Genomic DNA, 25,127 nt, shown 5'->3' on the forward strand with positions numbered 1-25,127 from the left:
TTTTCTGCGCTGAATGCACCATCGACGCTGTCGTCGTCGTCGGGACCAGCGGCTGCTTCCTGGGGACAGGAAGGTCCTTGACAGACACAGATGTCTTGCCCTCTGAGGACTTTTTAGAAGTCTTCATAGGAGGGGTGTCTGTGGGGCTAGGGGAAGAAACCCTTGGCCTCTTCAAGGAAAATTGTGACGCTCCAGACACACTCTCACCTTCGGACACCAAGTCATCAGTCTTGGTCTTGAGCCTGTTGATCCAAAGTAGAAGTCGACCTTCTCGGTCCTTGAGGGTCTTGTTGGAGAAGGTCCGACATATTTTGCAGTCCTTTGCCTGATGGTGAGGGTAGAGGCAATATAAACATGTTTCATGTTTATCCTCTACATGAAGTCTTTTCTTGCTGCAGGAGGAACAAGCTCGGAAAAGACCCTTCTTCTGACTATCAGACATAACTGTAGAAGATAATTAAATTCGTTTTGAGAAGAAAAGAGAAATTCCTGAGGAGAACTCAGGTGGAGACTCCCTAGCACAACGTGCGGTAGAAAATCTGAGAGACTTGGGCTCCTGGCAGGAAGGTTCTAGAAGGAGGTAGTAGCTGATTGGCTGTTTTTCTTTATTTGGTCCTTTTTACAAAAGGACCCAGATAGGCCACCAAGGTGGGACCCTTGGGGCCTGCTCTGTTTGGTCCTTCCTGCAAAAGGACGTGGATAGGCTACTAAGGTGAGACCTTTGGGCCTATTCTTTTCTATGTATGTCTCTAGGACATTACTTTTTTATATACCGGAGGCTCCCGTCTCGACGACGGGGAATGATTCAGGCATGTGAATCTATGAAAGACACCCAAATACTGGATAATGCAAAGAAACAATTATAAATGGCCAGCCAAGAGTAACAAAATTGTTTCCGCCCAGGGGTTCAAAGCAAAATTATAAATTAGACCATCCCTCCTTTCCCTAATTCTGTTTAATGAAACGTTGATACCCACAGCGAGGGATACTGGGGAGGCATTGTGGAGTGTAATAAGGTGGTGGAGTGAGGAGTTGGCCTAACGGCTAGGGCGTTCGACCTCGGACCTGGGGATCTGGGTTCGAGTCTCGGTAACGACGCCAAAACCTCCTGTGATTCAGGGCAAATCACTTAATCTCCCCGTGCCTAAAATGAATGTGTGTCCGTCCTCATGTAACGTAACTGGTGCTATGTAAAGCGCTCTGATACCTGATTCGGTTCGGGTCTAGTTCGCGCTATATAAAACTCAGCAAATAAATAAATAAATAAATAAGAGAGAAGAGAGAAGGCGACATGCTGGCAGCAACTATATCAAAGCTGCCATCAAGCATTGGAAAGATCAGTCGTCTCTGGCAAGTCTGTACAGATGAGAGGATATGGAAGGGTGAGTGGCAAAAGTACAGCATTACCGGGTCTGCGGATACCTAAGGGAGGGAGGCGTGCTTAATTTGTAAAAGAATGAGTGCCGGTGCCCAAAGCTATGATCAGAAGCCTCGGCCGGCACTACTAAATGTTAGTGCATCGAGTACCAAGGTTGCGGAAACGTCAATCCACTTCAGGTCCCCTTAACCCATGACTGGACACCCCCTCTACTTTTATCTCACTCTTGCAGGTTCATTATTTCTCTCTTTGTGGTATTTTTCTGTCTTTGTTTTCCTCCTTCGTTCCCCTTTGTTTCTTTTCCATCTTTTTTTCTTGGGAAATGTCTTATTTGGAAAAAATGTGCGCTGGGGACCCCACCGGCTCAAATTAAGCACTGGAGGCAGGGTAAGCCAGGTGAGATAGCAGTTCACCATCTACCATTAGACCACCTCCTTCTGGTCTAATGGTAAGGGGAAGAGGAAGCAGATTAATACCTCCCCTTCCATCTTTTCTCTTGGCTCTGCGGAGACCTAGGCAAGAGAAAACCAGAAAAGCTGTCATTCCTCTGTGTGATGTCACAGCAGCAAAAAGTGAGCCTTTTTTGCGCATAAAATGGGAATCAGAGTTGGGAGAGATGGACGACTTAGATTGGGAGATGGCTTTGATGCATCCTTGCGAGGTAGCCATCAGATTGCGCCTTAGGCTTATCCAATATAAATACCTACACAGGGCATACTACGACAGGGCACGACTTCATTGCATTGGCAGGGCTGAAACACCTACATGCATGCGCTGTTTAAGGGCGGAAGGCACATTTTATCACATGGTGTGGGAATGCTCCAAAATTCAAGGGTACTGGACGACCTTAATGGGGGAGATGGAAAAGGTCCTGGGGGCGGAGATTCCACTTACCACTCGTTTGTCCTACTGGGGATATCCACAGATATTGACCTCCCTAAACCAGGATTGCTCCTGGTACATTTGGGGTTGGTGGTCGCAAAACGAGATATAGCCAAGACACAGAGGGACCATCTCTTGTCGAATGGAGGAAAAGTATGGACTTATATATGTTAGGGGGGAAGACAAGGTACAAAACACGGGGCTGGCCAAAAAAGTTTTGGAAAATATGGAAACTTTGGCTTCGACACTATGGACTCATGCTCTCTGACTCGCAATGACAGTGCAAGGTTGGGTATATGGTTGGAGGGGAAGATGGGGCCCGCCACATTACACTGACCCACCATAACACTGTCAGACCCTTCTTTGCTACTGCTTGGATATGCTGCCGCTGTTTATTGGGAAATGCTTATGTATTTCACTGGTGACCACTGTTTTTGTGCTACAATGGAAAACAAATTGTTAATAAAATTTTTTTTTTTTTTTTTTAAAGTGAACCTTTCTTTTTCACTGCTGTGACGTAACAATGAACAACGAGGCTTCTAGTCTGTCATGCATGGTCCTGGCTTCCACAATTATAAATGGGTAACTATTTATAGCAGGATTGTTTTCCACTGAGGGGTTCCATCAGTGGCGTAGCTAGACCTTTGGTCGCCAGTGGCGGTCCCTGCGCTTGACGCCTCACGATCGCCGCAGGAAGTGGGGGTTTCTGGTGATCCCCCCACCCCCTTTGCTACGCCACTGGGTTCCATTTCATATCCTAAATAATTAGATATCCTTAGTATCACTTGGAGCCATGATTATTAATACCAACCATACAAAGTTGTGTTTTATTTATTTAAGCATTTATTCGGCCCACATGGACCTCAATGGTATTTGTGCACTTTACAATGAAACAGTCACAATTTGCAGGGTTACATCGAGATGTGAGGGTGGAAGAACATCATAACACTGGGAGCCAAGATGAGGAAGAAATCAACAGTTTGCTGCAGAACATCATCGTAAGTATCATTTGAAAAGGAGGGCCGTAAGTTGTATTCAGAAGATGGCGAATGGAACTAAAGTTCAGAGGTTCAGAGGAAGAGAGTTACATGTTGATGAGGCTGTGCCAGAGGTAGAGGTTCTGAACTTGGGAGTTTCAATTAGGAAATAATTGTGACTTCTTAAACTTCTTTCAGACTTACCAGCAGAGAGGCCCACATTTTCTAAAAGTGGTATTTTCAAAAATTAAATTTACAATCTGACTTCAATATAAATTGGGATTTCTAAATACAATTCCAAAGACGCCAAACATGAACTGGTTATCTGTTCTTATTTGGAAATCACAGCTTATTAGATGTAATCAGGTAACTCCAATGCTACCCTATGGGAGAGGTAGACGTCATAGGAGCGTAAAACTAATTTGGGAGTTTTTTGCTACTAGGACATGTAAAACGTATGAGTACATGTCCAGCCTTTTAATTAGACAGCACCCTGCTCTATGGACCACCTAGGGCCTATCTTAGGGGTCACTTATATTTATGAAAAAGGAAGGGATGGGCCTGGCAAAATGCATATTTTGCCTGGTCGAAAAGGCAGTTTAAACCTGCACACACAGGCAGCAATGGCAGGCTGAGACATGTTTAAAGTGCTACTTGAGTGTGTGACAATCTGTGCTGCAGGCCCACTAGCAGCATTTGATTTACAGGCCCCGGGCAAAGCTAGTGCCACTTTACTAGGTACTTAGAAGTAAATTAAATTAAATATGTCAATTGAGTATAATCCAATGTTACCATGTTTAAAGGTGTGAGCACATGAACTGGTAAGCAGTGGTAACGTGACCAGAGTCCTAGGGCTAGCAAAACAAGGTCAGTACAAATAGTGTAGGTAAAGGCAACATTTCTGGGGGAAGACCACCCTAAGGACAGATCTAACATTGGTTAATGAATTTAGAGGGTTTTTGGGTGGTTGGTAGATTATGTGAACACAGAATATGTGGGAGAGAGGGGAGAGTTAACTAAAGACATCCAAACATGTTGTAAGAGGTAGAGGAAGTGGTCTTGAATGTAGCTGAATTCTTCTTATTAATGACTGCTAAGCCGCCTCCTGTTCTGTGTTGTCTGTCTGCTCTGAAGCGAAGAGAATTTTGCAGAATAGGTATATTAAGGATGATATCTGACTGTAGGTTTGGCCAATGCTCAGAAGTAAAGATGGCATCCCGTTTGTATTCAGAGAGTAGAATGGGCATTTGGCATCCATGAAAGAAGGAATTTATGCGGTGAGGAAGTGGCTTTGTTGGATGCGATGAGGTTGATGAGAATGAAGTTGTTAGCGTTGAAACCTGAAGTAGGCAGACACGCAGTGGTCTGAAAGAGTGGATGGAGGGAATGTAGCTGAGCGGAGACTGTAAACACAAGTTGGCTTTAGTAGAGTGTTCAGTGATGCAAGAAAATAAATTAATGGGAAGACTGCCAAAATCTATGGCCAAAAGGCGGATCATCAGTTTAAAGACTGATGTAGAGAAATGGATAATTGGAACTAGTGCTGCCAAGGCCACCTCTAGCAATTGAGCAGCAGGTGGCACTGCAGGGCCGCGCAAGAGAAAAATGGTACCTACTTAGTTTTAACTCAAAAGCCCGAAAGTAAGAGAGGAAGTGCGATTTAATGATGATAAATCTGTGCCCAGGATTAATAAGCATTGGCAAAGCCAATGGCTCTGGCATTGGCTGGCAGCCTATCTACGTCTTTGTCAATGCTTGTTTTGTTTTGTCACGCTTTTTTGTAAATCTTTATTGTCAGGTGAGCAGCTAGGTCATTTCCAATAAAAAACAAATATTGTCTATAAGCAAAAATATTTTTGGGTCTCAAAAAGATCACATTACCATAGTGGTCCTTAGCACTGGATGGGGCTACTCTGATTGGGGCTGTGCTCCTTGTGAATGAGCAGACTGTTGTCACTCACAGTGAAGTTATCCAGTGACTGCAGTGGGCTGTCGTGCTGTCCAATGCGCTAAGCTGTAGTGGGCGGAAGGAAATGTGGCTGACTCAACAACAGACCAATAGAGGTAAACGGCTGGCTGAAAACTCCTATAAGTATATTATGTATATCATTTTGGTTAAATCAAATTGTCTTGACCAACACCAGGCCTAATAAGGCACTGTTTTAAACAGGAGCCTGAGGAGCAAAGCGAAGGGATATGCAATCAAAGTTCAAACAAGAACGAGCAAACAGGTGCAGGCAAAGGAGATGCAAGAATTATGCAGGACTATGGATTGAAGTGAAGAAAACAACTCAAATGGCTCGTTAGGCAGAGACGAGTTGTTACTCAAATAGTACCTAATTTGAGCCGGTGGTTACAGGTGGGGCCTGTCGGCACCCATTTTTGGGGACCGGTACTACTTTTCCTATTAGAACTTTGACAGATAGCAAGAGAGAGAAAAACACAAAAAAAGAAATGAGGAAAAACTAGAAAGACAGAAACAAATAGCAACAAAGGGAGAAAGAAGTGTTGAAAAAGAATCTGCAAGAGTGAAATAAAGGAGCATGAGATGGAATCAAGACTACAAAGCCTTAGTAAATGGCAACCCTGGCAGGCTTCTGAGGAAAACATTTGGCATCGGGACCTATTTTACAACTTAAGTACCGCACACAAGGCCAGGCAAGCAGATAGTAATGAGGCTCAGATCTGTAAAGAAAAGAGCCAGTGATACGGGATGAGCAGTCAGCAGTAAGGCCCAGATGCGGACGGAGAGGTCCAGATGCAGGATGAGCAGTCAGCAATCAAGCATAGGTGTGGAAGGAGAAGAGGCGTAGGTGATTGAACTACAATCAGCAACCAGGGCAAGATAAGACAGGAAAAGAGGACAGGATGTGGAAGGAGATGGATTTGCCATCAGGGGTTGCAGACATTAGAGGCATGCAGGCTTCAGTGCTTAATTTGAGCTGGTGGTTTCCGGTGCTCGGCACCGGCACTTTATTGTCAAAACCAGCACTTAAGACAGTCTGCCACATGGTGGCACTGTTTGTCTAATTTGGAAAGGAACAATACAACAGTAGTTTATTAATTCAACAGACATTAAAAATTCCTGATACCTGCTTCCCAAACCATCCTTATAGTGTTGGGAGCCAGGAATAGTGTGAATTGTCACACTTAGAGGAGTGTGATAGTTAGTAGTTGTGTTGGTATGGTCATTGGCAGTCCTGGCAGGGGTTATGGGTGGTGCAAGTTGCAGTGGACTCCTGGCGGGAGCCCTAGCACTTATTTTTTTACAAGTTAAGCACTGGTAGGCTTTGTTCACAGTGAACAACATGAGATGTTCACAAAGTGCAGGTCTGCACTCTAGAGCACAAGGAGCCAGATGCGGAAGTGAAGTCAGTGAGAGAAGGATAGGAACCGCCATAAAGTGGGCAGATATTTACCTGAGAATCCCTTGGAGTAGAAACCAGAAGCGAGGTTTTCTGGACCATGTAGGAGGAGGCCAGCACCGCAGATGATGAGGGCCATTCACATTTTTGTCATCTTGCCTTCCAAACTTTAGTTTGCAATTCAAGGTCCCAAGCCCACTTTGAACTGAGGCTCGAGATCCAGGCTAGCTGGTAGGAGAAGCAGCGGAGATCCTGCACACAACCACAGTTTGGGCTTATGCTCTAAGAACAGACCTAAGTTGACCGCTGGTCTCCGTCCGGTGAGGTTGCACACAGTCGTGATAGGGCCATTACAGGCACAGATCTCCTACTTTCATTCATGGCATTCACTGTAGCTGCCAAGACAGACTGCTTGGAGAAGGACGAGCATTATCCAATGGCAGCAAGAGCTGTGGCAACCAGTTAAGAGTCACCTGAGAGTTCTGGAAAGGTGATGGCAGAAACAAAAGGTGCTGCTGTGTCCTCAGGAATCTTCCAATAATGTTGCCTCTCCTCTTTTTAGCTGCTCATCAGACTCTGGTCTTGTTTGAGGCACGGACACTCCATTTAATGTTCGTAGGTTCAGCGCTGGCTCACCTTAGGAGAAATTGACAATTTCTAGAAACAGGAGTCAGGTTTATTAAGTCGGAGCCCACTGATACCATAATGAGGACATCTGTCAACGTGCAAGTTCCATTCTTATTAGAGCCTTCACAGGATCCAATCCAGGTTTGAGTCGCCTGGAATCCTTTCTACCTTCCCCACTTCCTCTGACCCTCCCTTAAGATATTTAAAGAAAATACCCTGCATCTTATTACCCTACCCCAGCTCCCTCAGCATCCCCCATTCCCATATTTTGTTGGTCACAGCATCCTGCAATCCTTTCTATTCCTTTTTCAATGGCTGCGCTCTTCGCACTCTCAGAGAGCGGAGAACAGGTGCCGTAGGACCTGCTGCCTAACAGAGCAGAGAATTGTTCTCTTTCGTGAGTCTAAACAAACCTTTGGAGGCCAAGGCTCTCTAGAACTGTTACTAGCACAGAGACAATTCATCAGTCAGCCATGGATCTAGAAAGGCCCAAAGATGAGAGGGAAGGCAGGTGAGGAGATGCCCTCAGCAAAAATCAGCAGACAGGAGACTTCAAGAAAGTAGGATGACTGTTAGTTTATTGTACATCCTTACACAAGAGACCTCAGCCACAGGATAGTCAGATTTGATTGCCAAAGATTAAAACATCCATTAGAGATAATGTGGTATCCCAGTGACCCTCAGAACCTGGGTATGAAAGTTAAACAAGAACAGTTGGTTCTGTCGGATGCGAGTCAATTTCTTTGCTATATTGTGACTATAGTTATTCTTTATATAATTCACTCAGTCAACATTTATGGTATGATATGTAAGGACACACACACCAATACTCAATTTTGAAATGTTTTTCTTATTATATTAATTTATCATGTAACAATCAATTTTGTTAAAAGTGTCTGTCAGGGACAAAAATGACATACAATCACATATAGGGTGAAATATTTGGTGACTAATAGTGACAGGTGATGACCGTGCTATACATGAATAAGTGAGAATGGTGTATTTACAGTTATAGAAAAACATAGGTTTTCATCAGTCCATTTTTATGAAACATTAGTCACTACAATCGTATTATTTTCTTTTTCCTTTGTGTTGTGACTTATGATGGACGGATTGACAAGAGTAACGTCGACGTTTCGACCCTAGATGTTAGTGCAGAATTATTTGCATCTGGAGCGGGTCTTCATCAGGACAATAAGAAAGCGACAGCCTGAGAACAAAGACAGCTAGAAGCTCCTTCAGTAGCTGTTCGACAATTCGGTGTCAGCCGACACCCTTTTTGGCGATATCCTAACAGGGGAGATTCTTGAGCAATTAATGCAGGTTTTCTTCACAAGCTGGTGGAGAAATTTGAGGTATGTGCCGCCTTAGCGATCACTTAGGAGACCTGTGGTGGGACGTCTGAATCCGTCTCAGCGCGGCAGTGAATGGATTAAAGATTAAAACATAACATTCTTTCCCTAGAAAGACATTCTAGTGTCCAGCATCACAGCCTGGCAACAGCCAAGGCAAGATGCTTACTAAAGAACACCACATCAGGTTATGGTAGCCCCAAAACACCAGCCAATTTTCCTTGTCCACTCATCATATAAAGACCCAAAGACACACTTATTTTCAGTATTTAGAGATGGTATATTTATAATAGAAAAAACAGAAGCAAAATGAAGCAGCTGTGGCATTGAAAGCTTCACGAGATCTTACCGGCCCATGACGCCCCCGAACCCGTAGTCTGGGATATGATCCATTGGAGATTGGATGTCATTCTTTGAAGAGGCTTTATCGTCCAGTAGAGGTCCACTGCTGGCCTCGCTGTCAGCTTTCTGGCTCAGGCTGTCAGAGAAGGCATCATCCCTGGAAGAAAGGAGGACATTTAGCTACTAGTTTGTCTTCCTGACCCTCTACTGTTCCAAACCCTCTTCTTCCAGCCAGTGATCAACTGACAGATGCCCAATGTCCACAAACAACAAATGAATATCGGCGACTCAATCACGTATCGTAAAGTGGCAGTCAATTCAACATTTAATGACCACAGATAACCCATATTCTAAAAACATTTGACCCATTAGTGTCTAGACAGATGTGTGTCATTGCATGCACAGAAGCATATGTGTGTGATCTAAGCTGGTTCCGCAAAGTTCGGATGAGCATACCCGTCTCAAACCATTCCCTAAGTTCATCCCCATGTTGTGCTACTCATGTACATTTGCGTAAATTTTCAATAAAGGTGTACACCACTTTGCTGATTTGGCGGGGTTGTGATGCAGTTCCTGGACTGATACAATTTAAGTAGAGACACTAGAATGTGCTGATTTGTACAGGGGATAGCACACATAAGACATGGTGAACTGTCATCACCAATGGTAAGTCTATTCCTATTAGCCAGTCCAAGTTGCAAAACCCTTGGTCTCACTTATCTGAGGCTATGCCCTGCCCCACGGCCCTCATTCCACTAATGAAAGGAGGGGTAGTAAGGGGATATATCTTCTACAGGTGAAGTCATGATGGTTACTTATTCATCCTAAAGGGGTTTCCTTTCTGTAGGTGATACCTGAGATAACCCTCTGGTGAATATTTACTTAAATCCATGTAATATCCTGCAAATGACAGGTTGGGTTAGAGTTTCTTTGGCCGCTTTTTTTCGAGATAGGGTGGATACTGCACACCATGTAAATGACAGATTATTCCTGTTCCATTGCAAATCAATTGCCAAAATAAGTAAATGGCATTCTGGTTTAACAAATCAAATCTTCCCCTAATTAAAAACCCCTAATTGGAGAAAATCACAAGGAAGGTAGCCTCTATTGTCCCAGAGGAATCATAGGTGATTCCAGAACTTGCTTAATGCTAAAGTACAAAACTGCTTTATTTTCTAAATGGCTACCCTGCGTACTGATTAAGGCTCCACAACTCAATTAGAAGAGCTGAAACATGTCTATGCCTTTTTTTCAAACATGCTGAACCATCCTTGAAATGTACTGTGTGATTGGTTAACGGGCATCAGACTAACTCCACCTTCCACTGATATTGCCGAACTGCATATTCCACAATTTGTCAGCTATATCAGAAAGGCTGCATCTATTGACAATTCAAAGTGTGTAAATTAAAAAGTCTTAGGAGAAATTAAATATTTGACAACTTTGATTGTAGTTACTGTTTAAAAATAGAACATTTATTTCCTTTTCAAAATGTTTTTAGGATGTTTGATTCTTTTGAACTTACACAGATCATAAACCTTAGATACCGGGCACACATACCTTTGAAGAATTATCTTCCTAGTGCCCAGGACATAACAGTGTGTTTATTATTTGACTGTGTGTGTCTTCCCAACACCACATCCTGCTCGAGCTATCGTATTTCATATAAGAGACTTAAAGGATAGGGCTGGTGTGCGTAGTTCTTCAGGGGTGGTCTTTGCAGTGATATGCCATCATCCTACAGATGATAAAGTATCTGGTTACTTTCTCCTAGAAATATGATCTTCTCCTGAAGGGTAGTCTTCTGCAGGTAAAAGATGGAATTGCTGTTTCGTCAGTGATGGGTTCTACTCCTACAGGACAGTGCTAAGGAGTGCTTTCATTAAAATTGGTGAAGATAACATTCTCTTCTGCGGTAAGTTTCTCAGGTGCTCATTGTATATGGAGGTATCACCCTCATAAAGGGACTCTTCATCGAGATGAATATTAAAATATAGAGGTTGCTTTCAAGCATCGCATCCTGTTGAGACAGAGTGGCAGTGAATCCGCTAGTGGACCAGTGCAGCATACAACCGATTCTCATGGCCAAATTCACGTGAACTATTTACTTTTTACTAATTGTTAATTACTAGGATGTATTATTGAGCACTGTATTTTAATTGCTAGTTTTGTACTACCGAGCACCTCATATGACTCTTATCTTATTCATCTATAATTGTATTCTTCTATGCTGATTTTTCTTTTTTCCATGTCCTACTCGTTTCCAATTTATGACATGAAAAGCGCTCTGATACCCGCAAGGGTCTTGTTCGCGCTATATAAAACCTTCAAAATAAATAAAAAAAATACATAAATTCAATGCAGGCCTCATTTATAAAAACAAGCACTGCTAAACCAGCTGTAACACTAATGCTAGTGAATTCATTCGATTGCAACAGGAGTAAAGGCGTCCTGTTCCTCCTTTCCACGTATGCCGCTCCACAATCTATTTGCTGCCAATATAAGGAATACGAGGTATACAGTTGATGGAAATTTCCAATGACAAATTAATAGTTCAACTGAATATCATGGTTCACAAGGCACTGGAGCCCAATTATATGGCAAACTTTTAATAACCTCCAAGTGACAAAGAATAAGGCTATCTTTGCTAATAACTTCCAGACCAGCATAGAGTGTGTCAAAGGTTTGCACTCACATGTCTTGCACCACTATGTACTGATGTGGTATGAGGCCGTCCACGCCATTGTGGCGCCCCTCCCACCAGTCGTCGGAGGCCCGGTGGTACAGGAGGAGCGAGGCCCCTTTCTTAAAAGAGAGCTCGCGCGGAGTGCGTCCGATGTAGTCAAACTTGGCGATGGCCTCTATTTGCTCCACTTCTGGAATGAGACAAAAAAAAGACTTTCTATAAAAGAAACACAACAAGCCACAAAACAAAAGACACATATTGTACACCATGAGCCAGGTTGACAGATGCCTGTATTGAAAGACGGTAGCAGGTGGGCCTGGGATGGTTAAACCTTTTTAGGTCTTAGGATGATGCTGTGCAGAGTTTCAGGGGGAGGCTGTTGCAGAAGCCAGCTTACTGAGCAGGAGTGTCTCAAACTGGATTTGGGAAAAGTAGAAGGGAGGGTGGGAAAAGTTTTGCAGATGTTGTGCAGGTGATATTAAGTGTTGGTGGTATTTGAGGAGATGAAGGCGCTTCCCATGTTGTTGCCCAACCACCCAAATGGTTGTAGAGAGAGTAGTAGCGGAGAAGGGAGTCAGTATGGGAGGACGTAGGAGATGGAATGGTCAGGGTGCATTAAACAGAAAAAAAGAGTATGTCATTCTAGTCTGGGTGAGCCACTGCCTATTCTTTGCATCCAGTACCAGATGGCTGAGAGGTAGTCTGTCTACGGTTAGAGTGGGGCAGTTAACAACAGGACACTAAACATTTTTTGGGTGTCATCAGCAAAGAGGTGGCATGCAAAAACCAAACAAGATTATGGCATCACGAGGAGAGATAATGCATGGGGCGAAAAGATGGGGTCATAGAATGGAATCTTGGGAAAAAGCTAATGATGAGCAACGCACATGGATATGAAGGCGTGCAAGAAATTGAGGAGAATCGATTCTCAAGGACAGATATGGGAGTGCAGTGCACTGATGCCTACCCTAGATCTACTTGCCAGGAATACACCATGTCTACGTCAATATGTCAATGCAGCAGAATGGTTGTGAATGGCAGCGGTCAGGTCATTGAAGTGGGCAGTGGTTATGAGTGTGAAGGTCCTTTGCTGCACATCTACATTTTACTTAGGTGTACAAAATCATTTGGGAGTCAATGTTGTTGAAAACCTACATTTATGAGAATCATTGCCAGAGAAAGAGATACAGAGAATGAGAGTAAAAGAGAGAGTGCTTGTTTACCAATGTCTGTGGATTTGTACTGTAGTTTGCTGGTGTGAATGTTTTTAGTTACTGGGCTTGTTTCTAGTATGTATTCTGGTATGTACTTATCATGGGTGATTTCTAAATGTGATTTTGCTGTTAAAAGTCAAATTGAAAATAAATGTGCTTAGTGCTTCTAATAATTTTCCATCTTCATGGTATGTTGCACCAGGGGTTATTTTAGACCTCTCTGCTGTTAACCAAATTTGATGTCATATTTATGCACACATTTTATACCTACCATGACATCTTGCCACCACATTATCTTTCTGTACAGACTGATTCTGCGGGTAAATGGATACCACCAAGGAGGATGTTGCTTCTGAATTGTGCAACTGTAAATGTTTCACAACTTCTGCTGCAACTATAAGGGTTATTTTGCAGATAAATGTGATTTTGCAGCAAGTGCCTTTAAATCAAATCTGTTCTTGCACATACATTTGATTTTTTGCTTCTACAAGTCTTTTCTCACTCCTGCTGATGATGTACCATGGGTGAATTTGCACTCATTATGTGCTCCGAAGTGTGTTGCTGTTAAATGCTGTTGCAGTGATACAGGTTGTTTATTTGACTGTACAATGTTATAGGCATCAACTGGTAATGTAGTAATGTAGTCCATTGAGGTCCTAGCTATACAAGAACAGCCTACACCTGTTGTGCTCGTTATGCTAGTAGGTTTGGGGCTTTTTCAAGGCTATAAACAAGTATTTATTGGAAATATCAGGATTGTACACACATTTTATGAAAGAGAAAAAGTATGGATACATATGGGATAGTGGCACAGCAAACATGATATCGGTGCAGAGTGGTAAGAGGTGATGATGCATGTTTCTGGTAGAGCTCTAGATTCACTAATGTGAAGGAAAATTTGGAGATGGTGATGACAGAATATAGTCAAAGCCAAGGAAGGCGAAATATCAGAAGGAATTTATGGCCAGATGTACAAAGCTTTTCACTACGTGTGTGTGAAATTCACATGATGCTAAATTTCTGTAAAACGATGCAAAGTGAGGTATAAGTTGAAAAAAATAAAAGTGGTGTTTGCCATAATATTTTAGCAAGAAAAATGTCCTCACATCCATTTTAGATGCGAGGATGCATTTGATAATAAGAAATGGTCTATTGCAGACTACTGTCGCAAACAGCAGATTTTCGCATTCTGCTCATTTGCATTGTTCCTGTGCACTTGTGCTGATGTTTGGCCATAAACGGCGTGAAATTATTCAAGGTGACATAATAGAATAATTTCTGTATTGTGTGTAACGCAAAATTACTGAAATTATGCAAGATTACAGCCTTGTAACTGATATTTCGCCTGAGCAAACCTTTTACCAATCACAAACCCTCCGATTCACTAAATCAAAGGTTTGTGGCTGGTGAAAAGCTTTCTCCAGTGGGTTATGCGCCATCTGCAGAATGTTATGAGGGCGCCCCAAGTGGTCATGGGTTGAAAGGGGCCCTGGATGAAGGGTTAGGGGCCCCCAGAGGGTGTTGGTGGGGGGGGGGGGTGTTCTGCGCCTAGACCTTTGGCTTTCTCTCATGTACTAAACCCATTTAGCGATTCAGAAAAGTTTTTCTGATTGCTAAATGGGTCTAAAGTATTTTGTTTTATCTGTATTTGGAAGGTGCCTGTTTTGGGCAGCCTTTGCAAATAGTGATTTGGACATTGATGTATCAATGGTTTGGTGCCATAATTCTGTTCACAAACCACTAACCAGTAATTGGTTCCCATATTGCGGTGGTAACTGATTTACAGAAGGAAAGGGGTCACTTCGTATCCTACCCCTTTGGGAATTATTGTTGTGGCTTCAGGGAAAGTACGTAGTGATTCAGGCGGCCACTGCCTGCTCTCACTTTAGTTTTCCAAAATGAAAAACTATTTTCTTTTTTCAAAGCAGTCCTGGGTGCTTTACGAACCTCGGGTTGCTTGGAAAATGTCCAGGACACATATATATTACGGATGTATGACGTTACAACGCAGGCTATTACAACGCCTGCCTTTACAACGCGGTTTTTACATCGCAATCCATTACAACGCATAGTGCTCTTGGGTGTTGGATAGTGAATAGTTTAAGTTACTATTCCAACTCCAGTCCCCGTGGACACTAGGGAAGGTTATTGGATAGTAAATTAACCTATTCCCTATCCTAGAGTGCCCCCCAGCGCAATGCGTTGTAATGGTTTGCGTTGTAATGACCGCGTTGTAATGGTAGTGCGTTGTAAAAGTTTCGTTGTAAAGGTTGTTTACCATATATTACTATGTCTTAAGCATGATCCACATTTTAGTTAAAGTTATGTTTCTGCATTTGTGTGTAATATTATGTATGTGTTATAGATAGCTTTTGGCTAGGAAGGCCGCATCTAGATTAGCCTTACTTTGTGATTTGAGGGTATCCAAATGATGCACTTTCTAACTCCACACAGTTCAATCTAGATTTTGGGAAAGTGTCCTTAAACCATACATAATATTACCACACAAGAGCACAAACATAACTTCGCATAAGTTTACTTTGACTGATGCCCTTGCACATAAACAGTAAACCTCACCTCTAGGTAATGGTATTTAGTGGGTGTGGTAATTACTCCCACCCTCTTCCACATAACCTGTGATTAGACCCAAACAATCATAATAATACTAGCAATTCAAAAGCATCAGAAAGTAAGGCATACTCATACAAATTCCTCTTGCCCCACACACTCCCTTACTCTCATTAATCTTTTCACTTCTACAGTTACACATTCTGCAAGGAGCAGTCCCCTGTGGCCACGTGGTTATGACCTTGAGCTGTGCTCAGCTGAGCAGAGGTCTGGTGCCAGGTAATGCAGTCCTCCCTCTCAGACTTCCTTCTCTCTAAATTATTGATGACTCGTCATATTTTTGTACACTCCCAAAGGATGACAGAGTACAGCGAGGCTAATCGATACTCCTTACCAGAAGCCAAGCTGAAGCTGCTGGCCACTTCTTTTATTTATCTACACTATACAATATCCATATGTCGATCACTCAATGACACTTCAAAATCTCTCACTCTCAGTGGGAAGCATGCCTGTGTTCTGCACAGAGACCTATCGCTCATCCACAGCTGCGAAAGTAGTCAGGTTTCATACACAACACATTACTGCTAGTAGAACACAGTAAGAAAATACCTGGTGATTACACACAAGCACCTCACTGTCATTAACCAATATACACACATGGTTCTTACGAGAACAGGGTTGGTCACACACTACACCATTAATCGTGCACACAAAATGCACCTATCACACAAGCAGTGCCAGCTCCTCTGCTAAGGCGGAGGAGCGTCGCCCCACTGCCAGGACCACTGCCAGGAGCAGCAAAGAAACGAAAAAATAAAATGATAAGAACGGAATGTTATTTTCATTTTATTTTGTCGTCCTGCTATGGTGGAGCGTGAGGGAGCAGAGCAGAGCTGCAGGGGAGGAGTGGAAGAACACTCCTGTGCTCAATGACTGTTTTGGTCAGCCCTCTGACCAAACTAGTCATGCGCACTTCCCGGTTCTCCTATGCCCACCCCTCCAGACCCTGGCTGAGCGGCGTGTCACAGCATTGTGATTGGCTTAGGGGTGGGAGCCTGGCTGCCTGCTTCCTGGAGTTGGACACAGGCGAGCAGGAGAGAAGACGAGGAACCTGGGGGCAAGGTACGTTTTATTTATTTTAAAAAAGAACGGCCCACCAACGCTTGTACTGCATTCGGTACATGATTACAACATGGGGAGTATGCTTCTGCTGCTTTCTATGCTGTATCAGTTGTGCGTGTGAAGGGAGCTTGTACTGCATTTTGTACCTAATATAATGTGAAGAGTATGCTTGTGCTGCTTTCTGTGTTGTACCAGTTATGTGTGTGAGGGAAGCTTGTACTACATTTTGAACCTGAAATAATGCGGAGTATGCTTGTACTGCTTTCTGTGTTGTATCAGTTGTGTGTGTGAGGGAAGCTTGTACTGCATTCAGTACCTGAAATAATGTGAAGAGTATGTGTGTGCTGCTTTCTGTGTTGTACCAGTTATGTGTGTAAGGGAAGCATGTACATCATTCCGTACCTGACATAATATGCACATTCTCGTTTCTGTGTTGTATCAGTTCTGTGTATGAGGGAAGCTAGCACTGTGTACTGTACATGATTAGAATATCAAACTGTACATGATCAGAATGTGGGAGAACCTTGTGCTGATTTCTGTGTTGTACCATTTCTGTGTCGGAGGGGCGGGAGCTTGTACTGCCCTCTGTGCTGTAGCTGTTCTTTTCATGAGAAACACTTGCCATATTCTTTACCCTGTACCTGCATTGAGTGTGAAATAAGCTTTTACTGCTCTCTGCAGAAAATATTTTCTGTGTGGGGGAAGCTTGAACAGCTTTCTGCGCCATACCTGGTCTCAGTGCAAAATTAGGGCCATACATATGTATCAAACAAAATTGTGATCGCAATCGGCATTAGCGATCGCAATTTTGCTTTGTGGTATGTATGAGGCATATCTGCGTGCAAAATAAAAAATCACAAAATTTGCGATTCCTTATTTTGCAATTGCATTTAAGGAATCGCAAATTTTGCGATTCCTTAAATGCAATGTAAGAAGCACCAAAAAAAGTGCAATTTGGCCTTAAGAAATCGCAAATTACCACCAACTTCAAGTTGGTGGTAATTTGCGATTTCTGTGAAAAATTCACTTTTTTGCATTTTTCAAAGTGCAATGTGCAGCACATACATGCCCTTAGGGCATGTATGTGCGCCACATGTGCACCCATGCTTATTTTAGTGGTGCAACAGGGTGTCCTTTTGACACACTTGCACCCTTGAAATTGCATTCTCCATTTGCGATTCACTAATTGTTAATCGCAAATTGAGAATGTCTTCCCTTTCATTCCTATGGGCCTCTAGGACAATAGGAATGAATGGGGAGGTATTCCTTAATTGTGAATCGCAATTTAAGATTCGCAATTAAGGAATATGTAGGATTCGCAACATTTATTGCAAATCCTACATACATAGCGTTTTGCGATTCTCAAATAGCGATTCGCAAAAAATTGCTATTTGAGAATTGCAAAATTACTTTTTGATACATATGGCCACATGTATTTATATTAGTCAGTAGTATCGCAGTTCTTCATGCAAGAGAAGCTTGCACTCCTCCTCTTTGATGTGCATGTTCTGATAGAGAGAGAGGGAAGCTCTCTTCTGCGCAGGACTTATCCATGAGAGGCAAGACTGTATGGCTCTGTTGTGCTGCATATTATATCTGTGTGAGGGAAGCTTGTATCTTATATCTGTGTGAGGGAAGCTTGTATCTTATATCTGTGTGAGGGAAGCTTGTGCTGCTTCTTTGTGCTTCTTTGTGATGTATCTATTCCGTGGCTCCATCAAAAGCTTGCGCTTACATTGCTTGCTTTTTGGCACTGTATAAAATAATTAAATTTTGCTTTTAGATCAAAGGAAGTGGACTAGCTTCTTTGTGTCCCATGTAAAGCAGAAAAATGCTTCATTTATTAGCTATAAATGGAAAATATTCTCAAGCTTCCCCATATACCGACCCTAAAGCCAGTGCATCTTGCACAAACTAAGGAGCAGTTCTTGCATCCCTCTCTAATTTCGGGGGTTCAGTGCCAGTGGCGACCCAGCTGTGCCAGCAAGGCAGGAAACTGCTGTGCAGAAAAATATCCCAAAATCTATTCTCTTGCTGCAGGGGTGGCCCACTTAATCACCTGTGAATGCTAATGATAACTGGTAATGGAGGCGCTGAGGCATGAAATTACTTAAATGATCATAGTGCACTCTTTGTCATCAGGTGCATTGCAGATAATGCCAGTGGGCTGGCAAAAGCCCTGCAAGCCTTGGCGCGAGTCATTGGCTTTGTCCCTGGCATTGTGACTGTCCTCCTTTTCTGTTCAGAAATCCCATCATGGCTCCAAACACTATCCTCCGGATGGAGAGTCGCGTATGGCTGTTCTACGCTGCACGCCTATGTAGTGTTGACCCATGTCAGGTAGGTGTTAGTGGGGGGAACATGCATAGCTATACCTCTGACAACAAACAGAAACATGTCATGTGGATCAGCATGGTGCTAACATCAAGCACTTCTGACAAATAAAAATACTGTCGACAGATCCCTCTGCCGACCAATTGAAATACACTGGACACATCTTTTGTGTGTCAAGACAGCAGAATAACACCAACGGTGGTAACACCAGAACTGTTGACGTGATATGTCGCTGCTAAACTCAGCAGCGGCTGCTGCCGCTCAGTGTGGCAGCATCTGCACAGATCCGCAAAATGTGCCCATCTTCCCTTCCAGCGCTGAGTACCACCTCTGCATCCCTAATGAGCTCAAAAGCCCAGCAGGTGCATCTGGCCCTGAACAGGGCAATCACTACTGCAGGCTTCGAGTGCCCAACATCATCAGGGGGTGAATACAAATAGGCTAGCCTCCAGCTGCTCTTTAATCATCCTCCTACCCCTGCCCTCTGACCACAGTAAGCAGTGCCCAATTGAAGATCATCTGCAGGCCATTGTAGGGGGTCTCATCATGTTCATTGGCAAACAACTTCAGGGCAAAGCCATGACGTTTGACATGAAAAGATATGGCAAGAAGGAGCCCCAGGTCTGAGAAGTGGTCACTTGTTTTCATCAAATCTTGGGCAACCTTAAATCTGTGTTTTACTGAGTTTTTTCTGGAATAAGAGACCAGGGCTGCTGGAACAACTGACACTTTTGGGACAACCAAGTACATTTTTTGGTCACTTCACAAGATTTGTGTGTGAATCGAAAGAGTGGGGCAGATGACACTCAGCTCTTGGTTTGCTATACATGAGTGATGTCTTGAAGACATTAATGTCTTGACTGTGTGTAGCCGTCTTCAGCCAAATCAAAGCAAATCCGAGTAGCTACTGCTAGGTGCTAATCGAGACGCCTGCTCTAATTCCCCTCGCTAGCTTTTTCCCTTCCGATACCTCTGTGCTCACCTCCATCCTGGACCCTAGGTGTCCCGTTGGACCCCACTCTAAACTCCTCCTAAGAGAGAGATGTTTCAGCTATCTCTGCTAAAGCCCTTACTTAGCTAATTCCAGCCACACGGTAGAGACATACACCAGTGAATGTAAGGCTGAGTTATGCTAAGGCCCTCTTTGTAGGGCTGCCTCTGAGTCTTCTTAATGAGGTTGAGTTGAGCCGGTCCAAAATGCAGCTGTTCGGTCAGTGAATACCCTGAAGAATGGGGGCATGTGTGGGCTGCAAGAGAGTCACCACTAGGTTCTTCCGGACAACCTACCACTTCTGTTCTCCATGAAGTCACTCAATACCATCTTCGGGCGGCTCTTCACTCCACGGCAGGTAATATCATGGCTATCTGAAAGTGAAATGCAAAAGGCTGACCGACATCTGGGGACCACAACGGTGGAACTCCTTGCCTGAGGGTTTGCCCAGGGAGGCTAGCCACTACAAAATCTGGAAGTCACTTAACACTTTCCGTGCTCATTACGAGCTCAGCTTGTCATGTGGCACGGTTGAGCTGTGCTCATGGAGAGCTGAGCTCGTCATAACCGCCGCAACGCTCGCACGTGGGGATAATTTCCCCGCTGTGCTGAACGTTCGAAAACGGGCACGGTCATGACGAGCACAGCGCCACCCTGCAGTGTGACGAGCCGAGCTCGTCACAAGCAAGGTGGCGCCACGCGCGGCCCCCCCTCCACCTGCACAGCAGGTGAATACACCCTGCAGCGAAGGGGTTAAAGTCTTCCTACTTTCCTATAACCTCAAAGTGTATTTGTAGGGAGGGTGGTGACCAGCGGCAAGAGACTGTGTAGTGTGTAGCTGTCTCTATATAAGTGTACACACTCACCAGAAGGTACGCTTCCAGTTTTATACTGTATTCTGGAACAGCATCTCAAAGAGACACTTTTGCAATAAATGAGTCTTGAAAAATAACACAATAATATTCCGCTTCTCATCAGAAATCTGTGTTCGTGGCATGCTGATCTCTAAAAAGAACAATCACCAGAATTATAGTTGTGGTGATTTCAGTGCAGGGAATTTGTTTAAGTAGATAGTGCACCAGGGATCCATTTTATTAAAACCTAACACATGTCATGCCAAACGTGCCCAAGGGCCTATAGTCCGGGCCCCTCCTCTACATGTTGCAGATCCAGCCCCACTCTGGTCACTATCTTGTACTGTTCTGTATCTTTTATGCTGGGAGAGGTGGGATTGGCCCCTGGAACACCATCCTTTGCCTTTTCTGTTAATAGATCAGGGTCAGTATGTACTGTTGGTTTATAACTCAATAATGAGTTAAAAAAACCAAAATAAATAACACTAAAAATGCACTAAAAAAAGACAAACAAATATACCAGAACTTATAAAGGAGAGACAAAGATATAGGAGGCTGAAAAACAGAAAACACCAGTAATCGACTAGTTATCTAGTTCAGCTCTAAATAAAAGACCTTCTAGAAAGACAACTATTGTGGACAAGACCTTTGATTTCAGTCGCAAAAAAGACTGCAATTGTTTTTACAAATGCCATACAACTGCTTGTGCCAAATATGGAGGTGGTCTATTCTGCTGCATGTCAAAGCCCTGCAGTGTAGTGAGGAACGGGGCCGGTCTCACCCTCCTTTGGGCCTGAACACGTTCTGCAGAAACACGGAAAGGGTTTGAATCTAGATCAGACTCCAATATTACATTCTGCCATAATATGCAACTCTAAGGTTCATCCACCTCGGCTCTTTCATGGAAAGTTTTGTGCTGACCCGTAAAGTGGGGCCATGAAAAAGGGAGAGGTGGTGACAAAACGTTGATTTCCCATGTTAATTCCCAAACTTTATTCAGAAAGCGTCCTTCTTGTGATTTGGCATAAATCAAATTATCAAGAAATTAGCTTAATGAAGTGCTCGGGATGGGCATGAAGGGGCTAAAAAGTTAAGTATATTGTGAACAGCTGGTCAAGCAGGAGTCCCCTAATATAAACAATCAACAAATAATTGGCAGAGGGAGCTTTTTCTCCTGTCAGCCACTTTGGTACCTTGGAACGGTCCCGCGGGACCGAGTAAAATGATCACTTCCTGCAACTCAGAGGAAAATGCTGCAGCCACCACTACAGGACTCATTTTTTAAAAAGGGTTTAGGTGGTAGGGCAGGGGCAACCTCACCTGAACCACCGTGGTTTAAATAAAAAAAAATTGGGTGGCGGGACTCAGTGCAGCTCTTTTTTGAGGTACTGTGGTACACCCATGGAAGCTGTTGTATAAGATTCCACCTCCTTGCCATCCTTCCTCCGGGAAGCTGGGACAGAACCATGGTACTATGGGGTGGAAGCTTGCAGAGTGGTTAGTGCATGAGCACTATGGTATCTGAAAATAATTGGGGGAAAAGGTGAGGATAATGTGGGTTGGGTGCCTATGGGGGTTTGGCAGCCCTCTGGTGCCAGCATGTCCCAATATCTACTGGTGGATAGTCCTCACCAAAGGCAAAATATAAAAGATTTTTTTTTAAATGCACTAAGTGACCAAATCCCCTCATGGTTCATATCATTAGCTAGAGAAGCTTTCCCCACCTTGATGAAGCTCTGAACTCACTTTTTGACCCCTATATATTATTGATAGGAGACACCCAGGTTCAGAGGTAAGCTCCACACAATCTGTAGTGTATTATTATTCTTTGTTTGTTCAGTTTATTGCTAATTTCTGTTCATTAACTCTGCAACACATATGTAAGCCTGAAGGGGACATTTGCCGGGACGTTAACACCTAAGAGGTAGTAGGATACGATTAGAACCACAAGACTTCTTTTGCACTGCAGGTTTCAATCAGATAATACATTTGAAGGGCTGTGAGAGAAGAGTACTGAGTTCATATATGACTCCAAAACATAATTAAAGTATATGCAATGTCAAAATGTAATGTACCAATTGCATTATAGAAATCCTGTATATGTATGAATATGTAACAGAAATGCCAATAAACAAAGTTTGGGAAAAAATCTACTGGTGGATAGCCTATTAGAAGTGGTCAAAGGAAAGGGGGTAATGGGTCCAGATCCTTAGCAATCCTGCACCAATAGAGCATATTTAGTGTGGATCACTTGTCCTTGGCAATGGGAGACCCCTTCCCCATTACTGGTACAGAACTTCAAAATGTGCCAGAGCAAGTGAAAGATATCATTCCTTTCGTAATTAAGATTCGATGTTTGACTCTTAATAAGATTACGAGTCGTTCAAAACAGAGGCGGATCATAGATCCCTGAAACAACAAGACTATTTAACAGCCAACACGTGTTTCGCCCCCTCACATTGTCCTTTTACCCTGGGGCTTCCTCAGGGCATGGCGCATGCCTGTTCATAAAATATGGTGTAAATTCCTAGGGAAATCCTTTCAGGATACTGGGTGCAGTTGGGTCTTCTGTAACAAGCGTTCGTGGTCTATTCAGTTGGTTGTTAAATATTCTTCCTGCTGCATTATATCCCCCTCTGGATTGGTGGGCGTGTCCCAAATGACCTGTGCTTTGCAGTGCGATAATGATGAACAGGTGGGTGATTCAAAATATCAAACAGGGGTCCAGTAACCTCTTTTACCCGCTTACCAGTCTCCACTGCCAGGGATAATACTGGTAAAGAAATATTTAAGGCACTGTCCTCCACAACGAATATGTGTCAGCCTCCTGCAGACTCCTGTCTACAAGTGGGTTTTAAGTGCAATGCTTGCTAGCTGGATATACGATGGACATGCTGTTGTTAGACTAGCTGTGTTCTGTGGTTGATGGAGAACAGATCGCTCTATGCTTTCTGAATGTAGAAGAAATGTACAAGAAATCTCAGAAGATCTTTCAAATTTGGTGTGTTATTTAGCTCATGTACCTTCCTTATCAAGACTCACTCAACCACTTACCCTCATCACTGGTGTGGGGCTCCGTTCCATTATCATGGTCCACCTCATCAATGGTGCCTGGCTCACTGTGAGGGCTGTCGCTACAATGAAACCAAGCGAATGGAACACATCTCAATTGAAAAACAATCACAATTCGATATACACTGAATTGCAAACTATGCATAAAATGTCAGTTTAAGAGCACCCTCACCCCCACAACTTAAACAAAACCCAAAACCCAGTAAGTCTCAGTGCTTGTGGAAATGAAGAGGAATTGCTCACTTTAAAAAACACACACTGCCTTCGAAAGTAATCTTCTGTAGTTAACAGACTAAACATTTTCTAGAATATTATCAAGCCATCTGTACCATGCCATATACACCAGTGCTTCTTTCAAATGAGCACTATTGGTGCTAACCATTGCTATACTCTGGTGATTTTGAATGTATAAAACACACAATTACCCCTTAAAAGAGTGTCCTGGCACTGAGTACTTCCCATTTGCTGTCATCTTTATGTTTCTGTGATTACAAATATCAACAGTATGCATACTGGTGTATCCTTCCTTCACCAACACCGGGCATAGAGACATACTCTGCTGTTTTCCAGCTATCCTCACAACTAATCCTCTTTCCCATCACCACTATGTACCCCTTCTCCTTTCAGCACTATGTATTGAAACATGCCCATTAGTATTCTGTTGCTCCTTACAGCACTGCACAAACACACTTGCCTCAGTACACTTTCAGTCCTGCCAGACCTATGTATAGGAACACACTCATCAGTATTTCACTCATCCTATCAGCCCTATGCACAATGATGCATTTACCCCAGTACCCTTCCTGTCTCTTCACACTATGTACAGACCTATACTCACCAGCAATCCTCTGCTGTCCCCTTCCAGTCCCTAGCATGGAGCTCTCCTTACCAGTAATCCTCGCCTCCAGTCATGCACTTCTCGTACACAGGCCCTTCTAACTCTCGGTGATTGGGGAACAGCGCCTCGTGATGCACAATGATGGTTTTGATGAGCTCGTTGACATGCGCCTGACAAGCTACAGGATCCTGTCCATCAGGAATAGGCATGAGGGTGGGTCCAAAGCAGATGGCAATGTTGTAGGGGTCCATCATGTTCTCATCGCTGTACTGAGACAGGCTGAAGGACAGAAGATAGTGGAACAATAACAAGGGGACATCAACTATGTAAGACAAAGCATACAGCCAGAGAATAGAAGATTTTAAAGAACTGACAGGGGAGGCAGAAGGTAAAAAAAATATCCACAGTCTGCACAAAGATAAGGAGTTTTATCACAGTTTAAAAGATCTGATGGGTCGGTGGCACAAGAAGGTTTTTAAAATGCCCAATTTAGTAATTCATGATTTCTTTGGCTATATACACACT

General features: G+C 43.4%; 1 protein-coding gene across 2 annotated transcripts in view; it reads right to left on the reverse strand.

The window, feature by feature from the left end:
* SRGAP3 (SLIT-ROBO Rho GTPase activating protein 3) overlaps nt 1-25,127 on the reverse strand; it is a 465,786-nt gene that overhangs the window by 21,158 nt on the left and 419,501 nt on the right. For both annotated transcript variants that reach the window (XM_078661676.1, XM_078661677.1), the window contains 4 exons: nt 24,654-24,881; nt 23,747-23,826; nt 11,619-11,799; nt 8,931-9,080 (listed from right to left, as the gene is read on the reverse strand). In XM_078661676.1, the coding sequence (XP_078517802.1) occupies nt 8,931-9,080; nt 11,619-11,799; nt 23,747-23,826; nt 24,654-24,881 (639 nt within the window). The remainder of the gene's footprint in view (nt 1-8,930; nt 9,081-11,618; nt 11,800-23,746; nt 23,827-24,653; nt 24,882-25,127) is intronic.

The sequence above is a fragment of the Lissotriton helveticus genome, chromosome 9 (genome assembly GCF_964261635.1).
Source record: "Lissotriton helveticus chromosome 9, aLisHel1.1, whole genome shotgun sequence".
Taxonomy (NCBI): domain Eukaryota; kingdom Metazoa; phylum Chordata; class Amphibia; order Caudata; family Salamandridae; genus Lissotriton; species Lissotriton helveticus.